Raw genomic sequence first — 16,882 nt, 5'->3', positions numbered from 1 at the left:
TACGAGTTTGACTGTCCCTTTGGTGTCTTTCGTCCCTCTTTTAAAACTTGCGCAACTGACTTTGATTTGAACTTTCATCATTAGGATGACTAATATTTAAAGTATTATTTAAACCCAATTGTTTGGTTCATTTCTACCCAAGTATGGTTTCAAATGATCGACATGTACCATAATACTTTTTGTTAGTTCTGATTTTTGTTTTTTGTAGGTTACATCAGTAATTTTTTCTATCACTAGATAGGGTCCTGTCCAACCAAGTCCTAATGTTTGATTCACCTTGGGAGGGTACCATCTTCACACCCAACAATAAGGTTCAAATTTTCGGACTTTTAGACCTCTATCATAATATGATTTCTGACGTTGTGCTGCTTGACCGGAATGGTCATAAACATTTTTATATGCTTCCCTCAGGGTATTTTTCACCCATTCTACATATTCAATTTGACAAAAATCATTAACAGTAGTAGGGAGACCAAACATAAGATCCACTGGACAACGAATCTCACGCCCTAACATTAGACTATTTGGGGTACATTTAGTAGTTGAATGTACTGTGCTTCAAAAGGCCATCATTAAATATGGAATATGCTCATCCCAGTCATTTCTATGTTCATTTACAAACATGGCTAACATTTGTATGAGAGTTCTGTTATACCTTTCTACTAAACCTGAACTTTGTGGGCGATATGGGGTAGAATAGGTTTTTTGAACACCTAATTTTTCACACATTATTTTAAATAAATGGGATTCAAATTCTTTCCCTTGGTCGGTATGTAACTGCAAAGGACACCCAAATCTACAAATAAACTCAGTTATAATCTTATCCGCCATCGTCATTGCAGTATGATTAGTGACAGGGAAGGCCTCCTTCCATTTAGAGTAATAGTCCCCTAAAACTATAATGTATTCATTTCCGTTTGCGGTTATGGGAAGGGGTCCCGCTAAATCAACATTAATTCTCTCTAAAGGGGCACTAGTTTTGAACTGTCTAAGTGGGGATTTTCCTACACCAGGACCATGTTAACAACGGGCACATAGGTCACATTCAAGACACCATAGCTTAATGTTTTCCGTACTTCTAGGCCAATAAAATCTTGTCCTGATAGCATTTATGGTTCTATCTTTACCAAAATGACCTGCTTTTTTGTTATGATGTACCTGATGAAAAATTGTCTCCCTTATTTTCTGAGGAGCTACTAATTGCAACAAAAGTGTTATCTTCTCTCAAAAACTGTTTGTATAGAATGTCATCCTTAACTTCAAGGTTTTCCCACATTCCCCATAAAACTTTGGCTTCAGGGTGTAAATTTAATATATCATTTCTCTGAGGTTTCTCATCTTGATTATTTTCCAAACGCAGCATATCACCAATTGCAGGGTCTTCTTCAATCAATCAATATCCTAGAACCTAGTGTATTACACAAGTAAAATTGTAACTTTAAACAAAGATCACTGAACTATAGTATACCAAATAACTACAATTATTGTTTAGTTGTTTTTATTATTTTTTTCGACGTAAATTTTGATAGATAGCCTTTTCCGTATAATTTATTATCTGTTTTTAAAGTGGATTTGACATTCCCACCAAAATGTATCAGAACAAAGAAAAGCATGCAATACAAAGAAGCTCGATTTGGGGTGATCCGGCTCAGATTATCCCTGTTAAAACAAAAGAGCTCGGATGTAATCCCGGATGGCCTCTATTACAACACCTAACTGCTGTATTTATTGATAACTTGTTCTCGTCCTGGACATGCATGATATATTTGCCACTGGACGTAAAACAACCATCATTCGATTAATCCTGTTGGGAGTCGCTACATGCATCATCTTAGACGTTGGTGTGCCCTCTACCTTTTCAATTATGTCTTGTTCTTCTAGTTTACTACGCTCTTTTTCAACTTTATCAGTTTCTATGCATTTCATTCAATTTGATCGATAGTGAATACCACTATTGCTAGCTTTATATGTCTACTTACATTTGCAACATGGTCTGACATTGCAACATCTGCCATTCTGTTTCAATCCTGGCTCAAACGTCTCATCACATGAATAACCTTTCCTTCTGCATGTACCGTTTGAAGCAAGGCATATTCCAGAAGACACTGAAGACTGAATATATGCTTTTCAACTTTAAATAGTGCTAAAAGCTGTTCAACTTTGTGCCAATACTGAACATTATATGAACAGGAAAAAAAGAAGTGTTCATAATCATCATGTTGTTTACAATGGAAGCACAAACTACTCGGTACTATTTTCCATTTATAAAGTAATTCATTACAGGCTAATATATAATGCATTATTTTCCATTTAAGGTAGAGAAGGACACTGACGACCAAAAAAATCTAGCCAATGAACTTTCTTAAATTTCCCATATATTGTTCATTGGGGTGTACCTAACAAAATATCAAAATTTGAGAATAGGTTTCCAGGCTATTTTTAGAAATATTTTTTGAAAAAGTTACCTCCCTTTGCAGTCCTAAAAATGTCATTATTTAGCCTGTTTAAGCTATAAAGGTTCCTTCCAAAACCGGCATATATATTTTTTTTTTAACTTTTTCTCTGAACATTATGATAAATGAATATTTTAAAATATTTTAGACCAAATTTATTTTTATAAAAAATTTTTTTTTTAAAAATGGCTACCCTTTTTTTGCAATATGCCTGCAACCGTCTTGTGTACAATTTTGCCAAAAAAATATTGTAAAAGTAAAAAAAAAAAAAATTGTGTCAATGAATTTTTTTTTTAAATTGGTATATAAAATACTTTGTATCCATGCTACAAGTCATAAAAAAAATAAAGATATGCTTCCAGGGAAAATAAAAAGTTACGGGGGTAGAATGACACCCTGTCACACACCCTTTTATGCAGATTTCATGAAAAATGTCAAAATTTTCATTATTTTTTTTTTTAATATCTTAACTAAAGGTGGGATTGTTTCTTTAATGATCATTGGTTTTGCAGCTTCCATGTTTTTGTAATACTTTTTTATCCTTTCAATTAACCTTCTTTATGCTGAGAGGAGGTTGCATCAGTTTTGAATATTCAGGAAGTTGACAGTTGACCTATGAGCATAATCATCATTTTCATGGTTAATAATCCTTGATGAAAAAAAAAATCTTTCATACAATAAGTATTCATAACTATTTATCATACCTTGTTTTTTTCACCTCATGTGAAAAGGATTGTCCTACTAATTAATATATATATATAACAGTGTATTATGTGTTTTTGGTGATGTTTTAATTTTAAAATTGTATGATTTTTGATATTCTCATGCTCTTGTTTATTGGTTTTGTTGAGTGGTCACTGCTTGGAAATACCTAGATCTTTTAATTGACTGTTGATGTTTATTTTACAAATACACCTAAACATGTAGACTATTTGGTAAGGGCTTTGCTCATTGTTGAAGGCCATACGGTGACTTATAGTTGTTAATTTCTGTGTCATTATGGTCTCTAGTGGAGATATGTCTCATTGGTAATCATACATCTTTCTTTTTTTATATGAATAGTGTAATGTTTGATTTGAATGATTGCTGTGAAAGTCTTGGAAGTGCAAAAATCAACATACACATAAATCACTGTTCATGATTTTAATGATGTAGCAAAAAAGAAAATATATATGTAAAATAAATTATTTCACATCATATTTGTTTATGTAATTACCATCCACATTTATAAATGTAAACAAAACTCAAGAGCAGACATTTTACAGACAACAATTGATTTTGATCTAGATGGACCATGTCTCAATAATATAAAACAAACAACTGTATTATTTATCAAAATATTATGATAATATAACATCTATTTCCAATACATATCCAGAATGAGAATGTGGATGACTCTTGTAAAAGGACTCACTAGAACATTTGTCCAATTTCATGAAAACTGCATTCTCTGAAAATATATGTATGACTGACTTGGTCCAGTGTATTAACCAATAAATTCCTGTAAACAAGTTAATCCTTAATATAATTCTTTAATTTTGTCAAAAAAATAATTCCACACTCGTTATCACCATAATAGGGTAATACATGTAGTATATTTGTGTCATTGAATTGGCCAGTCACATAAATTTATTTGTTGGTTCATGCAAAAATATGTACTCCATGATACTAACAGTCTTATTATGATCATCAAAGGATTTTTTTGTGTCTGTATTCAAATAAATAGTTTTAACATCGAGTCAGATTATGTTACATACATGTACTCTAGCCTCATTGATTACAAATAGAAGTTTGGTCAACGTCCTCTATCGAGAAATAAACAACTTCATGAACAACTACTGGATTTCAACCAATTTTATAAAAGTATTCTCTATTATGCAAATCATATAAGAAGTATGATAATATAATATCAACATATATATATCCATGTCATTGAGAATGTGGATTAAACTTGCAAAAGTGTTTAGTCTCAAAAATAAATATGGGGCAGATTCAGTTTCCAAGGGACTCACTGAAACGTTTGTCCAATTTCATGAAAACTGCAATCTTTAAAAAAACATATTCCATTAAAACTTCATATAAAACAATTGTTTTGCCCATAGATCAGATTGCTACAACAAATCTTTAAAAAAAATGTTGAAAAAATGGTGGGGTGGGGATGGGGCAAGATGGTAAAGCATTGGAACTGACAATATTGTTACTTTCATCGACCTTATGAGTCCCCCTCATTTCTGATTTATGGCCTAGCCTAATGCTTATTATGTTGGTTTATGTATATAAATTAAAGTTATCTCCCCTTTATTAAGAATCAGTTGATAACTTAGATAACTATTGACTTATATTGTTACAATAGCACCTACTTTTGTATAAAAGTTCATAATGATCTGATGAAAAATTGGTCAATCAAAATAAAAATCTATATGAGAAATAATCCGTCAGGCTTCAGCAAGTTATCCACCATTATTGACTAAATGGAAAATATTTATTCTGACAGGAAAATACTTTACTTGTTGTGAATTAATTTTTTTCACTCTGTCAAGGCAAACTTGATTTATTGTACAGAAAAGGAAACTGTGACAGACATACAGACAGAGTAATCATTAAACGATGCTGGAATTTTATAACAAATCCCTAATTCTTATATATATTTTAAGTGTGATTACTCTTTGGTTACTCAAAATTTAGTAAAAACTTCACTTTAATCATAATCAACTATTATCAAGGGTTGTTTCAAAAGATTAAATTTTAGATAGGCATAACCAGTTTTTCTATAGAATTATAGCATATAAATATGAAATTTTCTGAGTCTTTAACCACATTTACAGTCTATTCCTCTTTTTCAGAAAAAAACTTCTTGAATACATTTGCTGTTTTCCCTTTCAAACCATGTTCCTGCATGATGGATTTTACGCCATCGTCATTGTTTCTTTTGTAAGCAAGTTCCAGGTGATGAAGGTTGAGACCTGTGCAGGAAAGTTTCCTTGCAGTGTCTTTAGAAATAATCTTTTTAACAATGACACTAGAAAAACCCTCTACAATTGACAAATAATTAAATGGAAATAAATCCTTTCCAGAACATGTCTGTTTCAGCTTCAGATGGAACAGTTTGTATAAACTTCTAACATCCTCCTCAGAATTATGAGCATCATAAACAATCTCCAGAAACTTTTGAACTAATGTTTGCTGCTTATAATTTAGAACATCAGCTTTTGGTATTTCACGTTTTGCAATTTTCAAAGTGTCAATGCATCCATAAATTAGGTCATCAAAAGAACTCAGCAGATTAAACTCGTGCAACAAATTTCTTAGTACAGGAACATCATATGAATGGATGTTATGACCAACAAGCACAGGACGAGATTTTTTCTGTATCATTTCAATTAGTTGAAGTAAGGCTGTTCTTATACAAACACTTTCAACTGGAACACCATGGCAATACATTTGGTTTCTTTCAAAAGAGAAAGTAATACCGGTAACATCACTGGCCTTTGATGAAATAGATTGTCGTGGAGACACATAAAGATTAAGCATGTTTGTCCCATCATATGCTGATATTTGTGTAATATCAGAGGTTCTTGATAACCCAGTTGTTTCTAAATCAAAAACAACATAATTGTCTATGCCTTCCAAAGAATATTTTGTTGGAATTTTTTCAATGTCTCTTACCGACACATTTTCTTCAATTTGTGGTTGATAAGTTTCTCCTTCTATAACAGCTGCCTTAATTTGTTGAAAGGTTTTCTTATTCTAGAAAAAGACAAAAAGAAAATATTAAGATTTTTTTGTTTGTTTATAGATATAGGAAGATGTGGTGTGATTGCCAATGAGACAACTCTCCATCCAAATAACAATTTAAAAATTAAACCATTATAGGTTAAAGTACGGCCTTCAACACGGAGCCTTGGCTCACACCGAACAACAAGCTATAAAGGGCCCCAAAATTACTAGTGTAAAACCATTCAAACGGGAAAACCAACGGTCTAATATACCTGGTTGTATTGTTACATGTACTTTGTAAAATAAATGGGTTATAACCCTTGATAACCATATCATTCTTTTCAACTGTCATCATCTTGTTTTCTATTTTTTGGCAAAATTGCTATTTCTATTGTCTTTGTCAATTTATATTATAGTTTACTACCCTTTTTACAATTTTTACAATTTAACAAAATTCATGCAAGTTTCACCATGTCCCTGTGCTTATATATTTTAAAGTTATGGTGTTATCATTATTGAGATAACTTCTCTTATAGAATAGAATAGAATATTTTTATTTTCCAAATTAGGGCCCCAGGAGGGCATATGATACACACAATATTATTATAAACAATAACATATGCAATACGCACACAATAAAAGATATATAACAAGTGTTATAAAAATAATAAAATAAAATAATATACCACAGAAAATACACTCAACAAAATAGTAGCAATGTATTATTATTCAATGAATACTATGTTGAAATTGACTCAAGTGCATATTTATATATGCCACATCATGCTTTCAATTGAACAACAGTTGATATACTAAATTTTAAAGACACACACCACCTATTCTTAGCCCTCCTTCCTATCCACATTGAAATTATCACTTCAAAACATTTCGTGGAAGCGAGATCGATATACCTGTATTTATACAGCAGAGGGTACTGCACTGATAAATAAAAATTTTGATGACCTAATAAGGCACTTCATATCTGAGAAACAGGCTTAATATGTCTCCAATTTTAGAATTCAATCATATATATGTATGCATTATTAACAAGTGAAACTGAGAGCTACTGCTCACTGATGATTCCCCTGCTGCAAGTGGATAATATTAATAGTGTAAATATATGCAAGTGTTCGGTAAACAGGAAGTTGTCGAGTGATGAATCTGAAAACGCATCACACGGTATAGTTGACTTATATAAATCCTGAAACCAAATTTCAGAAATCCTTGTATTGTAGATCCTGAGAAAAATGTGATGAAAATTTTCAACTTGGCTATCATGTGTAAAATCATACAAGTGTTCGGTCAACAGGAAGTTGACAAGTGATCAATCTGAAAACGCATCACGAGGTAAAGCTGACTTAGATAAACCCTGAAACCAAATTTCATAAATCCTTGTATTGTAGTTCCTGAGAACTGTGTGACTTTGGGATGAAGAATCGCAATAAAAGAGCTGTTCCTTCGCTTTGTGTGTCTTTTGTTGTAAATGTACTTGATACCCCATATCCGTTGTTTTTTATTTATATGGCTGTCATTAATTTGACTAATTATATGCCATGAAGTTTTACCTTTCTTTTAAATCTGTCACGTTTGAAAAGAACTGAGGAGCTATTCTTCTTTTGCCAGAGTCTCTTTCTGTCAATCCTCTGTCCAACTCTTACAGAGATTGTGCCTGGTGACAACAATGCTTTCTTGTTTACCTAAAACAAGGTAAACTAGTGAGAAATGTTTTAGATGACAAAAAACATAACCATCCCCTTAAATTCTATATTTGACCTTTAGATCGGGTCGCATGAAGGTTAACCACACACTGCTTTATATTCAAACAATTAAAAACCAAATTAACATCATTTACCAGGGTTTGTGTGGACAAGCATTGCTAAGAAAAAGTTGATTAAAAAAATACAATAACTTCCAATTTGAAATTGATCACCTTTGTAAGGTCATTACCTTTGCATCAAATTTGGCAAAAATCACTGTATCAGTTTTTAAATTATTGTTGAGAAACCTAAATTGACAGGTCACAACCATTATACTATGTTTATGTTACATGGGGTAAGATGAAAGAGGAAATACACATTATTTATAATATATAAGCTGTAACACAATACCTTGTTAACCCAGGTATAACCTTCATTCTTCTGAAGAACTGCAGCTGAAACTCTTGCTTTTAATGAGCTGGTTCCACCATATGATCTACAAAAAGAAATTTCACAAATTTCAGTCATTTTAAAGTTAATATTGTAAAGCAGCTGTCAGAAAATTAAACTAGCTAAAACAAGTGAAACTGCGAGCTACTACTCACTGATGATACCCCCACTGCAAGTGGATAATTTTAATAGTGCAAAAATATGCAAGTGTTCGGTAAACAGGAAGTTGTTAAGTGATGAATCTGGAAACGCCTCACACAGTATAGCAGACTTGTATAAAACCTAAAACTAAATTTCAGAAATCCTTGTATTGTAGTTCCTAAGTAAAATGTAACGAAAAATATTCATGGGTCTGACAGACAGAGTTCAAACAGTATACCCCCTTTTTCAAAGCGGAGCGGGGGTATAATAATTATTATAAAACTTTTTCAGGGGGAATAACTCTTCAAATATTTTTGAAATGTATACTTTTGTTTCATAAGATCTCATATCAGTTTTTTAATTTTTAAATTATATCTTTTGAGGTTTTGGAGTTTGCCACCTGCCATTCCCTGCCCCCTCATATCACAATTTAATTTAATAAAATGAAACTATTTAACTGTTTGCACTGTTGGTTATTTTTTGTTTATACAATGCTATAAAAATGAAGGATTGTTTTACATTTGATCATAGTTTAAAAATAGAATTCTGCTAAGTCAGTTTTCAGATAAAAAATTCTTAAATAGTCAATTTTCATTTGACGACCAAACAGCAATCATCTCCCTTCAAAAATGAAAGACCTCTATTCTTTATTGCTATGTTTGTTTTGGTGGATGTTACTGAAAGGTTATAATCAATGTTTTTTAGTTACTGACCTATTTTTTGGAGCCTTGCTTGCCACTATATTGTTGAAATTTTCATTGCTCTGTGTTGAGCCTAAATCTACAAGTTGGCTTGATCTTTTCTTGTAATTTTCTGTCATTGTCTCTAATTGCTTACGCAGGTTTTCATTTGACAATGGTTCACCTTTTGGGAGATGTTTATATCTGAAATGATATAAAAGAAAATAGTTGAAATGTCATACATTTATATGTATGTTGATTTATGGCAATGTTTCAAATAGATCTAAACTGTACAATTTTATTTACCACTTAGTTACATAGTTGAATATTCCGTAAGCTGCTGAACTGTGTGTTATTCATTATGTATTGTAATGCATTTTTTTATAACAAGGATTTTGATTGGACAACCTCACATATCCTCAGGGGGTTAAACTGATGAAGAACCTGTTGGATGAAGTTTTTTGCACTGTGCAGCAGATGACATTTCAAAATTATAAAATATAAAAATTTCTTAAAAAAATAAAAGAGTAAATGTGCATAACAAAAACTGTGTTGTATTTGAATATTTGGTCTTAAATTTTTACATGTATGTTACCAGAAAACTAATTTTGTGATAATAATATCACGAATGGAATAGTCCATTAGCAAGTATACTAGTATATTCAAATACAACACAATTGTTGTTTAATTCCAGGAAAAATTGTTCTTCAAGAAATCTTTACAAGTCATTTTATTGTCTGTAAATTATTTAGGAGGTCCTAGTTAATGATGCTATACCATAAGTTATCTACGTTCATATCTGTAGATAAGGATATTTTAACACCCTGAGGCGTAGCTGAAGGGTGTACAGGGTACTAAAGGGTGTTAAAATATCCATATCTACTGGTATGAACTTAGATTACATATTTATCCCTGGTCTAAGTCCGAATTGGTTGAGTTTTATGAAAATTCGGGTACAAAGTGTAAGGGCTGTTCCACAAAATACTATGTCCCCCCAGGGAAGGCAATTTTTTTTAAATATTATGTTGGTGGTTGTATTTGAAATACCACAATTCAAAGGGAGTGCTGTTCTAGTTAAATTTTATTTCTGTGGGTGGCGGGGGTTAAAAAAAAGTGCCGTCCCTGGGGGGGGGGGGGGGGGGACATAGTATTTTCTGGAACAGCCCTAACCTGAAAACAACGTTTTTTTTCATTATTTAAAAAAAAATTATTGGAATTTTATTATCTTTATAGAATGAGCGGATGTACTTGTTTTATTGTATATTGGTTTTTTCTGCAGTTTTATGACAAAATTGGTTGTCAGCATTTGAAATAGCAATATGAGAACAGCTCCCAAACTTAAATTTTGTTCTGACATAATATCACTCATAACAAAAACATTAAAAAGACTTTCTTTTATATGTATAACATCCTTTAAATTTAGTTAAAATTAAAACCTGTAAGTTTCTGGTTGCTTGGAATATGTGCACCAATCCCCAGAACAGCCTGAATGGTCTCCAAATAGGTGAGGAACTATACTGTCTAATCTTTCACAAAGATCATTCTCCTTTGACTGGTTTGAACTTATGGCATACATATAACATCTAAGTATGTATGGAATGACTCCTTTCCCCTTCAGCTCTTTGTACTTATTTGCTGCTGCATACAGTTGTTTCGACAGATTTTTCTTGACATGGTTTTTGTCGTCTCTTTTTTTTATGTTTGCAAACTTTTGCTTTAGCCGTGATGATGTTGTAGAGTCATTGTCTGCGTGAATTATGCCGACTGTGCACCCTCTGTTGTCCATCCTAGTAACCATTGATAAAGCCATGTCAGGCTCCATGGCTTTACTTGATCCTGTAACAAAAAAGGACATTGTAAATACTACAATTACTTACATGAGAACTATTTAAGATGACTGAAACATATTTCATCTCCCTTTTTTTACAAGTTACTTAAAAAATTATATAGTTGTTTGACATTATGACCGTGGCAAATCCAGGGTGTTTGAACCCCACTTATTTTTTTAGACGATCAATGCATTTGAATGGGGACATATAGTTGGAACCCCTCCCCCCTTTGCCCTGGGTTGAGAATCCCCCACCCCTTTTTAAAATGGCTGGATCTGCCCCTGTTGGGATATGGTCAACATACATACTTGGTTTGTGAGCGCATAGCCATAAGGTGGTGTTATGACTATGCAATCATAAACTAAATATCATTGTCCTTTTTTCAATGAAAATAAAAAAGTTGGGTTTTTTGTAACTGTTATAATTAAAACTAGACTCATTCAGATGGAACTTTGTGGGCCTCCTGTGAATAATGAGTGGAAAATATTTGTATCTTTACCATATGGACATTAGTTGTCAACTAAAACCAATGTATGAAATCATAATGATTCTCCAGATATATAGGGGACACAAGTTGTTAGAGGCGGGCATACTATAGGACAATTGGCATTTTGAGTGTTTGCTATAAAAAATTGTCTGTAGGTGCTAGTCATGGTCACACCTTGTGATATTCTTATTGTTGTTGGAATGATGAATTTGCATAAACTAAAACAGATCCTGGATAAGGAGACCTTCTCACAGAAATCTGGATTAACCTAAATCATCGTTATTGGATTTTGCTTGAAAAAGACATTTAAAAAAAATTGTTGTTTGTGTACCATGCCAATTACTGTTGCATTGATGATTTGGAACTGTTTCCTTTCTTCCCAAATGATGCTGGCATATACTGCATAGTTTACTTCTTACATCATAGTCTAGAACTTTACCAGTCTTTACACCAACTAGACTGGAATGTCCTGCAAAAATACAAAGTCCATGTCATTCTTATGCACATTAGAAAAGGTTAAAAACAGTTTCTGATAATTATATTCAAAAATGAAAATACATGAATAATGTCTGAAATTTAACTCCCACGTCATATGCATTGTCCCTTTACGCCGACATTTTACCCCTCGCTAAAATATTTGTCATAAGGGCCAAGTTCCGGCCAACCCATGGTAAAATCTTGATATATTGAAGCCCCATAAATTATTTCTTTAAAAAATATATGACACAGATGTAAATATGAGTTTTGCTTAGCTTTTTTTGCTGTTGAGCCATAAGTTGCAAATAAACCTAAGTTCCAATATAGCAGGTACATCTGACATATGTTTCTGTTAGAATATCAAAATCTAACTTATTACCAAATTTCATTGAAATAAAATAGTTGCTGATAATTGGACCTTAAATTAGGCTGTTAGTTTTCTGGTTTGAATTGTTTTACACTGTCATTGCTTGACCTTTTGTGGACTATGTGGTATGGGATTTGCTCATTGTTGAAGGCTGCACAGTGACCTATAGTTGTTAATTTCTTTGTGATTTGTCTCTTGTGCAGAGTTGTTTCATTTGCAATCATACCACATCTTCTTTTTAATACTTAACAGATTACTGTAGGATAGAATGGCCTATATTTTAGTGAACCCAAATGTACAGTTCTACTAGTTTCTATGGAAAATCTTTTGAACAAGTATATTGGTCTACCATGTAAAGTAGGTTGAATATGGCCCTAAACAAAACAAAACTAAACCATGATCGTGAGGAAAGGAAAGATATACAGAGGGACAGTGGTAAACCTATATGTACCAATTACTTTCATAGTTGAAACCTAAATAGTTATTTTGGACAAGTTTATTGATGTGTAAAGGTGACAGAAATAAATATCACACATGTTTTACATAATTTCCTTCTGACTTGATTTAGTTTATAAGCAACTCAGAAGCATTTACACATCAATAAACTCCTCAATTGCCATTTCTACATGTATAATATTGCTGATGTTGACTTGATACCTGTGTTACTGTTATATTGCCAACCAGAGCCTCTTGTTTGCCAACCAGCGTCAAAACTGCATTCCAATTCATTAGTTGGAGAAATAGCTTTTTCTTCTGCACTAGCAGTTTTGCAGGAATCAGATGCCTCATCAATAAGTGACAATGCTATGCATTTCTCCTTCTTTTTCAGTGTCTTAGGATCAGGTGGGGGTATGTTACATGTGCTGAGAAAATTCACAACATGATCAGGACCCATTCCAGAGTGCATCATTGCTGAAATCATTATAATTTACTATAATTATTAATTTTTACTACCTACATGTACATACTGCATATAGATATCTTTATCAATCAAATCAATTACAAATCAATAAAAGAGCAGGTGACAATTGATAGCACTATTACCTACTTGTCGCGAGCAGATAAAACTCAATATCATAATTCATTATGACTTTTTTAATGTTCAAGCAGAATTACAAAGAAAATACAACTTCCTTACTTAAAATCAATTTAAGCCCATACATAAAATAAATTATTGGTTGCTGTTTACTGCGTAACTAGTCATGCTAGTGAGGTTATGAAGATAGGATTTTTTTTCTGAAAGATGCCAAAAATCCTCTGAATTAAAAATAGTGTTCTAAAAATAGAATAAAGAATGTTGTCCTGGAAATGATGAAATATTTTTCTTAGTTTTACGTTAGACAAGTTTTTAATAAGAAAGAACTTTATATCATATGTACAGCCACTGCAGTTATTTTTAATAGCTACACTGTAAGCTTTGTTCAATTCAATTCAATAGTTTATTGGAAATAGCACAATAGAGGCGGCCGCATGATTAAAATACAGACAATTGTAAATGAAATAAAGATGCATGTAACAACAAGTCATTAGCCAATTTGATGCTTTATAGACATGTTAGAAATCATTGATGTAAGTAACACTGTAAATAATAAATTAGACTACACAGTACCAAAATTTCAACACCTCATACCCTTTTTATGGGTTTAAAAGAAACTACTTTAAAAACATTTACATGTCAGAATGATAAATGAAGTACAAAATATTAAAGCTTTTTGCACTTACCAAGAGCGACTTTTGAGTTAATATCAAATGCTCCTTTCTCATTCCGCTTGCCTGTAGATATCAGTTTCATACCAGAGCATATCTGACATACCACCTCCAAAAGACTACCTAAGCCGTACCTGTAAGATAAAAATTTGATATAGTTATTATAATGAACGGTAGCTTACATCATTTTGTTTTATCGGGAGGCCAAACTTAAAATATGTGTTGTTTCCCCTATCAGACAAAAAATATATTTACTGGGACTGGGTAGGTAAAAATAATAAACAAAAAACAAATATAATATATATAGCAACTAACAACTGATCCACTGAATTACAGGCTCCTGACTTGGTACAGACACATACAAAATGTGGCGAGGTTAAACATTAATCCAACTTGTGTCAAAAATATAAGAAGGCTATATATATAAGCTATTAATATGTGTGTGTTTTCTTCATAAAAAAAATATTCTGACCCCTAATTTGATGGAACCAATTATCATGATTATTGTAGTCTAGAAGATGATTTTTTTTTAATTTTGAATCCAGATTTCCTTATAAATACAAGTACATGTAGTGTTGAATTTTGAAGAAGAAAAAAAACTTAAGATTGATGGTTTTAAAACTAAAATAAAAAAAAATCTAGACAAAAAACCAAGTCCAAACCTCTTGAAAATTTTGGACAGCACCCCTCCTAGCAAATGCCTTTTAAAACTTCAACCCCCCCCCCCCACACACACCAATGTACATCCCAGACAGAAGATGTGTTGAAAGAAAAAGAAGAGAGGGTATACATTTGTTCATATTGGTTACATTTATAGAAAATGAACCATACTATTATATACACTCTCTCAGACTCTGTGTCATGTGTGTTACTAATAAATAGGTGATTCTTACCTTTTTTTTTTTATAGAATTCTAAAAATAGTATCTTTCTAACCTCAAAACTATCATTAAAGTTAATTATGCTATTGTGCATACACCTCAGTACTGAAAATGCCAAATTTATTTCTTGTCCCTTTTTATGTAGGGGTTTCATTTTGATGCAGTGCAGTGACAAGTATATAGTGTCAGAAAGTGAGAAACTAAACATTTATGTATCACAGCTATGTATATGTTTCATAGACAGTCCATTCTATAAGCTATATAACATGTCAGGAACTGAGGAATGTTTTATATCTAACTTGATTTTTCATAGCTTGCCTTAGTCCAAATAATTATGTATTTCCTACACAGTACAAGGGTTTAGATTGAGAGAGAAAAAATGTAATGATTTCTGACAGCAGGACATATTTGAAGATGAATTGCAATCATATTCTATTCCTACAAACTTCACATGGTCATGATGGTTTACATAGTTTTGTAAAAAATGAAGGGGTGCTGAAAATTATTGTTTACCTCATTTCACCAACTATATCCTTCAGATGGAGTGGGGTGTTGCATCTGTTGCAGAAGAGTTGTTCCGCTAGAACTTCCAACTCAACAACCCTCCTGCCTTCATTCCATGAGATGTTTTTACTCTGTCCGATATCAGTTGAAACCGTAACATTCGAGGCAATGTTTTCAACTAATACCGGTGTCTGTTCTTTTGTCGGTTCCGATGGCATTTCTCCCCTCGAACCGTAATTATGGTCTCCCCATTGAATCAAATCAGCACTCTCATTCAAAGAGTCCATCCTTTTTGATTTTTTAAATTTATCTTTCCTTATAAACCGACCGCGAACACGAAGGCGGTCGCGGTCGTCTGCCATTTTGTTGTTTATCTTGTCTACGGATTGCGTAAAAAAAGAATCGGAACCGATTTTAATTACGCAAAATGCACGTGCTATAATAGGTCATGTGATACCCGTCCGTCTCTACCTTAAACATTTTAAATTTGTTGTTTTCAAGGTAGTTAAAAATAAAGTTGAATGTGGATTTAAATTTTGTAGACATTTTTTATGCAGAATTCTTTCCCATATTAAAATTCCTGTTGGTTTATCATTTGTAAATTGACTTTGTAGGGACGTATATATTTCTTTATTGGTCGAGTCTGGTGAAATTTCATGTTTTAGTAGGATATTTAAGTTTACTGATTTCTTTATATTGACATCAGTTTTATCAGAACTTTCTTGTTTAAAAATATTTTGCCAGTGCTTTGGTATAGCATTTTTAAATATTGAAAATTCTCTAATCCAGTCTTATTTATTCTTAAGATTTTTTAATACAGTTTTTGATGAGATGTGTCCGTTTTCGTCTATTATATTATTGATGTACAAAATATAACTGCTAATCCAATTTAAAAAAAACCCAGACATTTTCCATTTTCTTTGATAAGAGTATTTCCCCATATAATTTGTTTTCTAACTTCAAGAAAGTTTTTAGGGGTGATAGTTTGACCTCCTTTTACTTCTATCCAAGTTTTAATTAATTGTTTATAGAATTCAGGCAAGGATTTATACTCTATTTTATTATAAAAATTTATTGTATTTATTTGGCTTTTTAACTATTTTGATCTGAGCGTCACTGATGAGTCTTATGTAGACGAAACGCACGTCTGGCGTAAAAAAATATAATCCTGGTACTTTTGATAACTATTTACACCATTTGGTCGATGCCACTGCTGGTGGACGTTTCGTCCCCGAGGGTATCACCAGCCCAGTAGTCAGCACTCCGGTGTTGACATGAATATCAATTAAATGGTCATTTTTATAAATTTTCTGTTTTCAAAACTTTGAATTTTTCGAAAAAACTAAGGATTTTCTTACCCCAGGAGTAGATTACCTTAGCCATATTTGGCACAACTTTTTGGAATTTTTGATCCTCAATGCTCTTCAACTTTGTATTTATTTGGCTTTTTAACTATTTTGATCTGAGCGTCACTGATGAGTTTTATGTAGACG

General features: G+C 32.3%; 1 protein-coding gene across 1 annotated transcript; it reads right to left on the bottom strand.

Annotated features, from left to right (window-relative positions):
• Positions 1–3,671: 3,671 nt before the first annotated feature.
• Positions 3,672–15,848, bottom strand: LOC134719227 (uncharacterized). The gene is made up of 9 exons (XM_063582233.1): positions 15,399–15,848; positions 14,021–14,139; positions 12,956–13,210; positions 11,786–11,923; positions 10,575–10,974; positions 9,172–9,342; positions 8,279–8,363; positions 7,736–7,867; positions 3,672–6,200 (listed from the first exon to the last, which is right to left on the bottom strand). Exons 1-9 carry the CDS (start codon positions 15,749–15,751, stop codon positions 5,280–5,282), a joined length of 2,574 nt encoding a protein of 857 aa, XP_063438303.1. The 5' UTR covers positions 15,752–15,848; the 3' UTR covers positions 3,672–5,279.
• Positions 15,849–16,882: the final 1,034 nt, after the last annotated feature.

The sequence above is a fragment of the Mytilus trossulus genome, chromosome 5, assembly GCF_036588685.1.
Source record: "Mytilus trossulus isolate FHL-02 chromosome 5, PNRI_Mtr1.1.1.hap1, whole genome shotgun sequence".
Classification (NCBI taxonomy): Eukaryota; Metazoa; Mollusca; class Bivalvia; order Mytilida; family Mytilidae; genus Mytilus; species Mytilus trossulus.
The sequence above is the reverse complement of the archived record's forward strand: the minus strand, read 5'-3'. Positions and strand labels throughout refer to the sequence as shown.

Excerpts from the sequence above, each read along its gene's own strand:
- LOC134719227 (XM_063582233.1), bottom strand. The coding sequence starts at position 15,751 with ATGGCAGACGACCGCGACCGCCTTCGTGTTCGCGGTCGGTTTATAAGG. Across the intron at positions 8,364-9,171 it reads AGCAAGGCTCCAAAAAATAG|ATCATATGGTGGAACCAGCT; the intron begins GTCAGTAACTAA and ends TTCTTTTTGTAG. Across the intron at positions 6,201-7,735 it reads GTGACAGATTTAAAAGAAAG|AATAAGAAAACCTTTCAACA; the intron begins GTAAAACTTCAT and ends GTCTTTTTCTAG.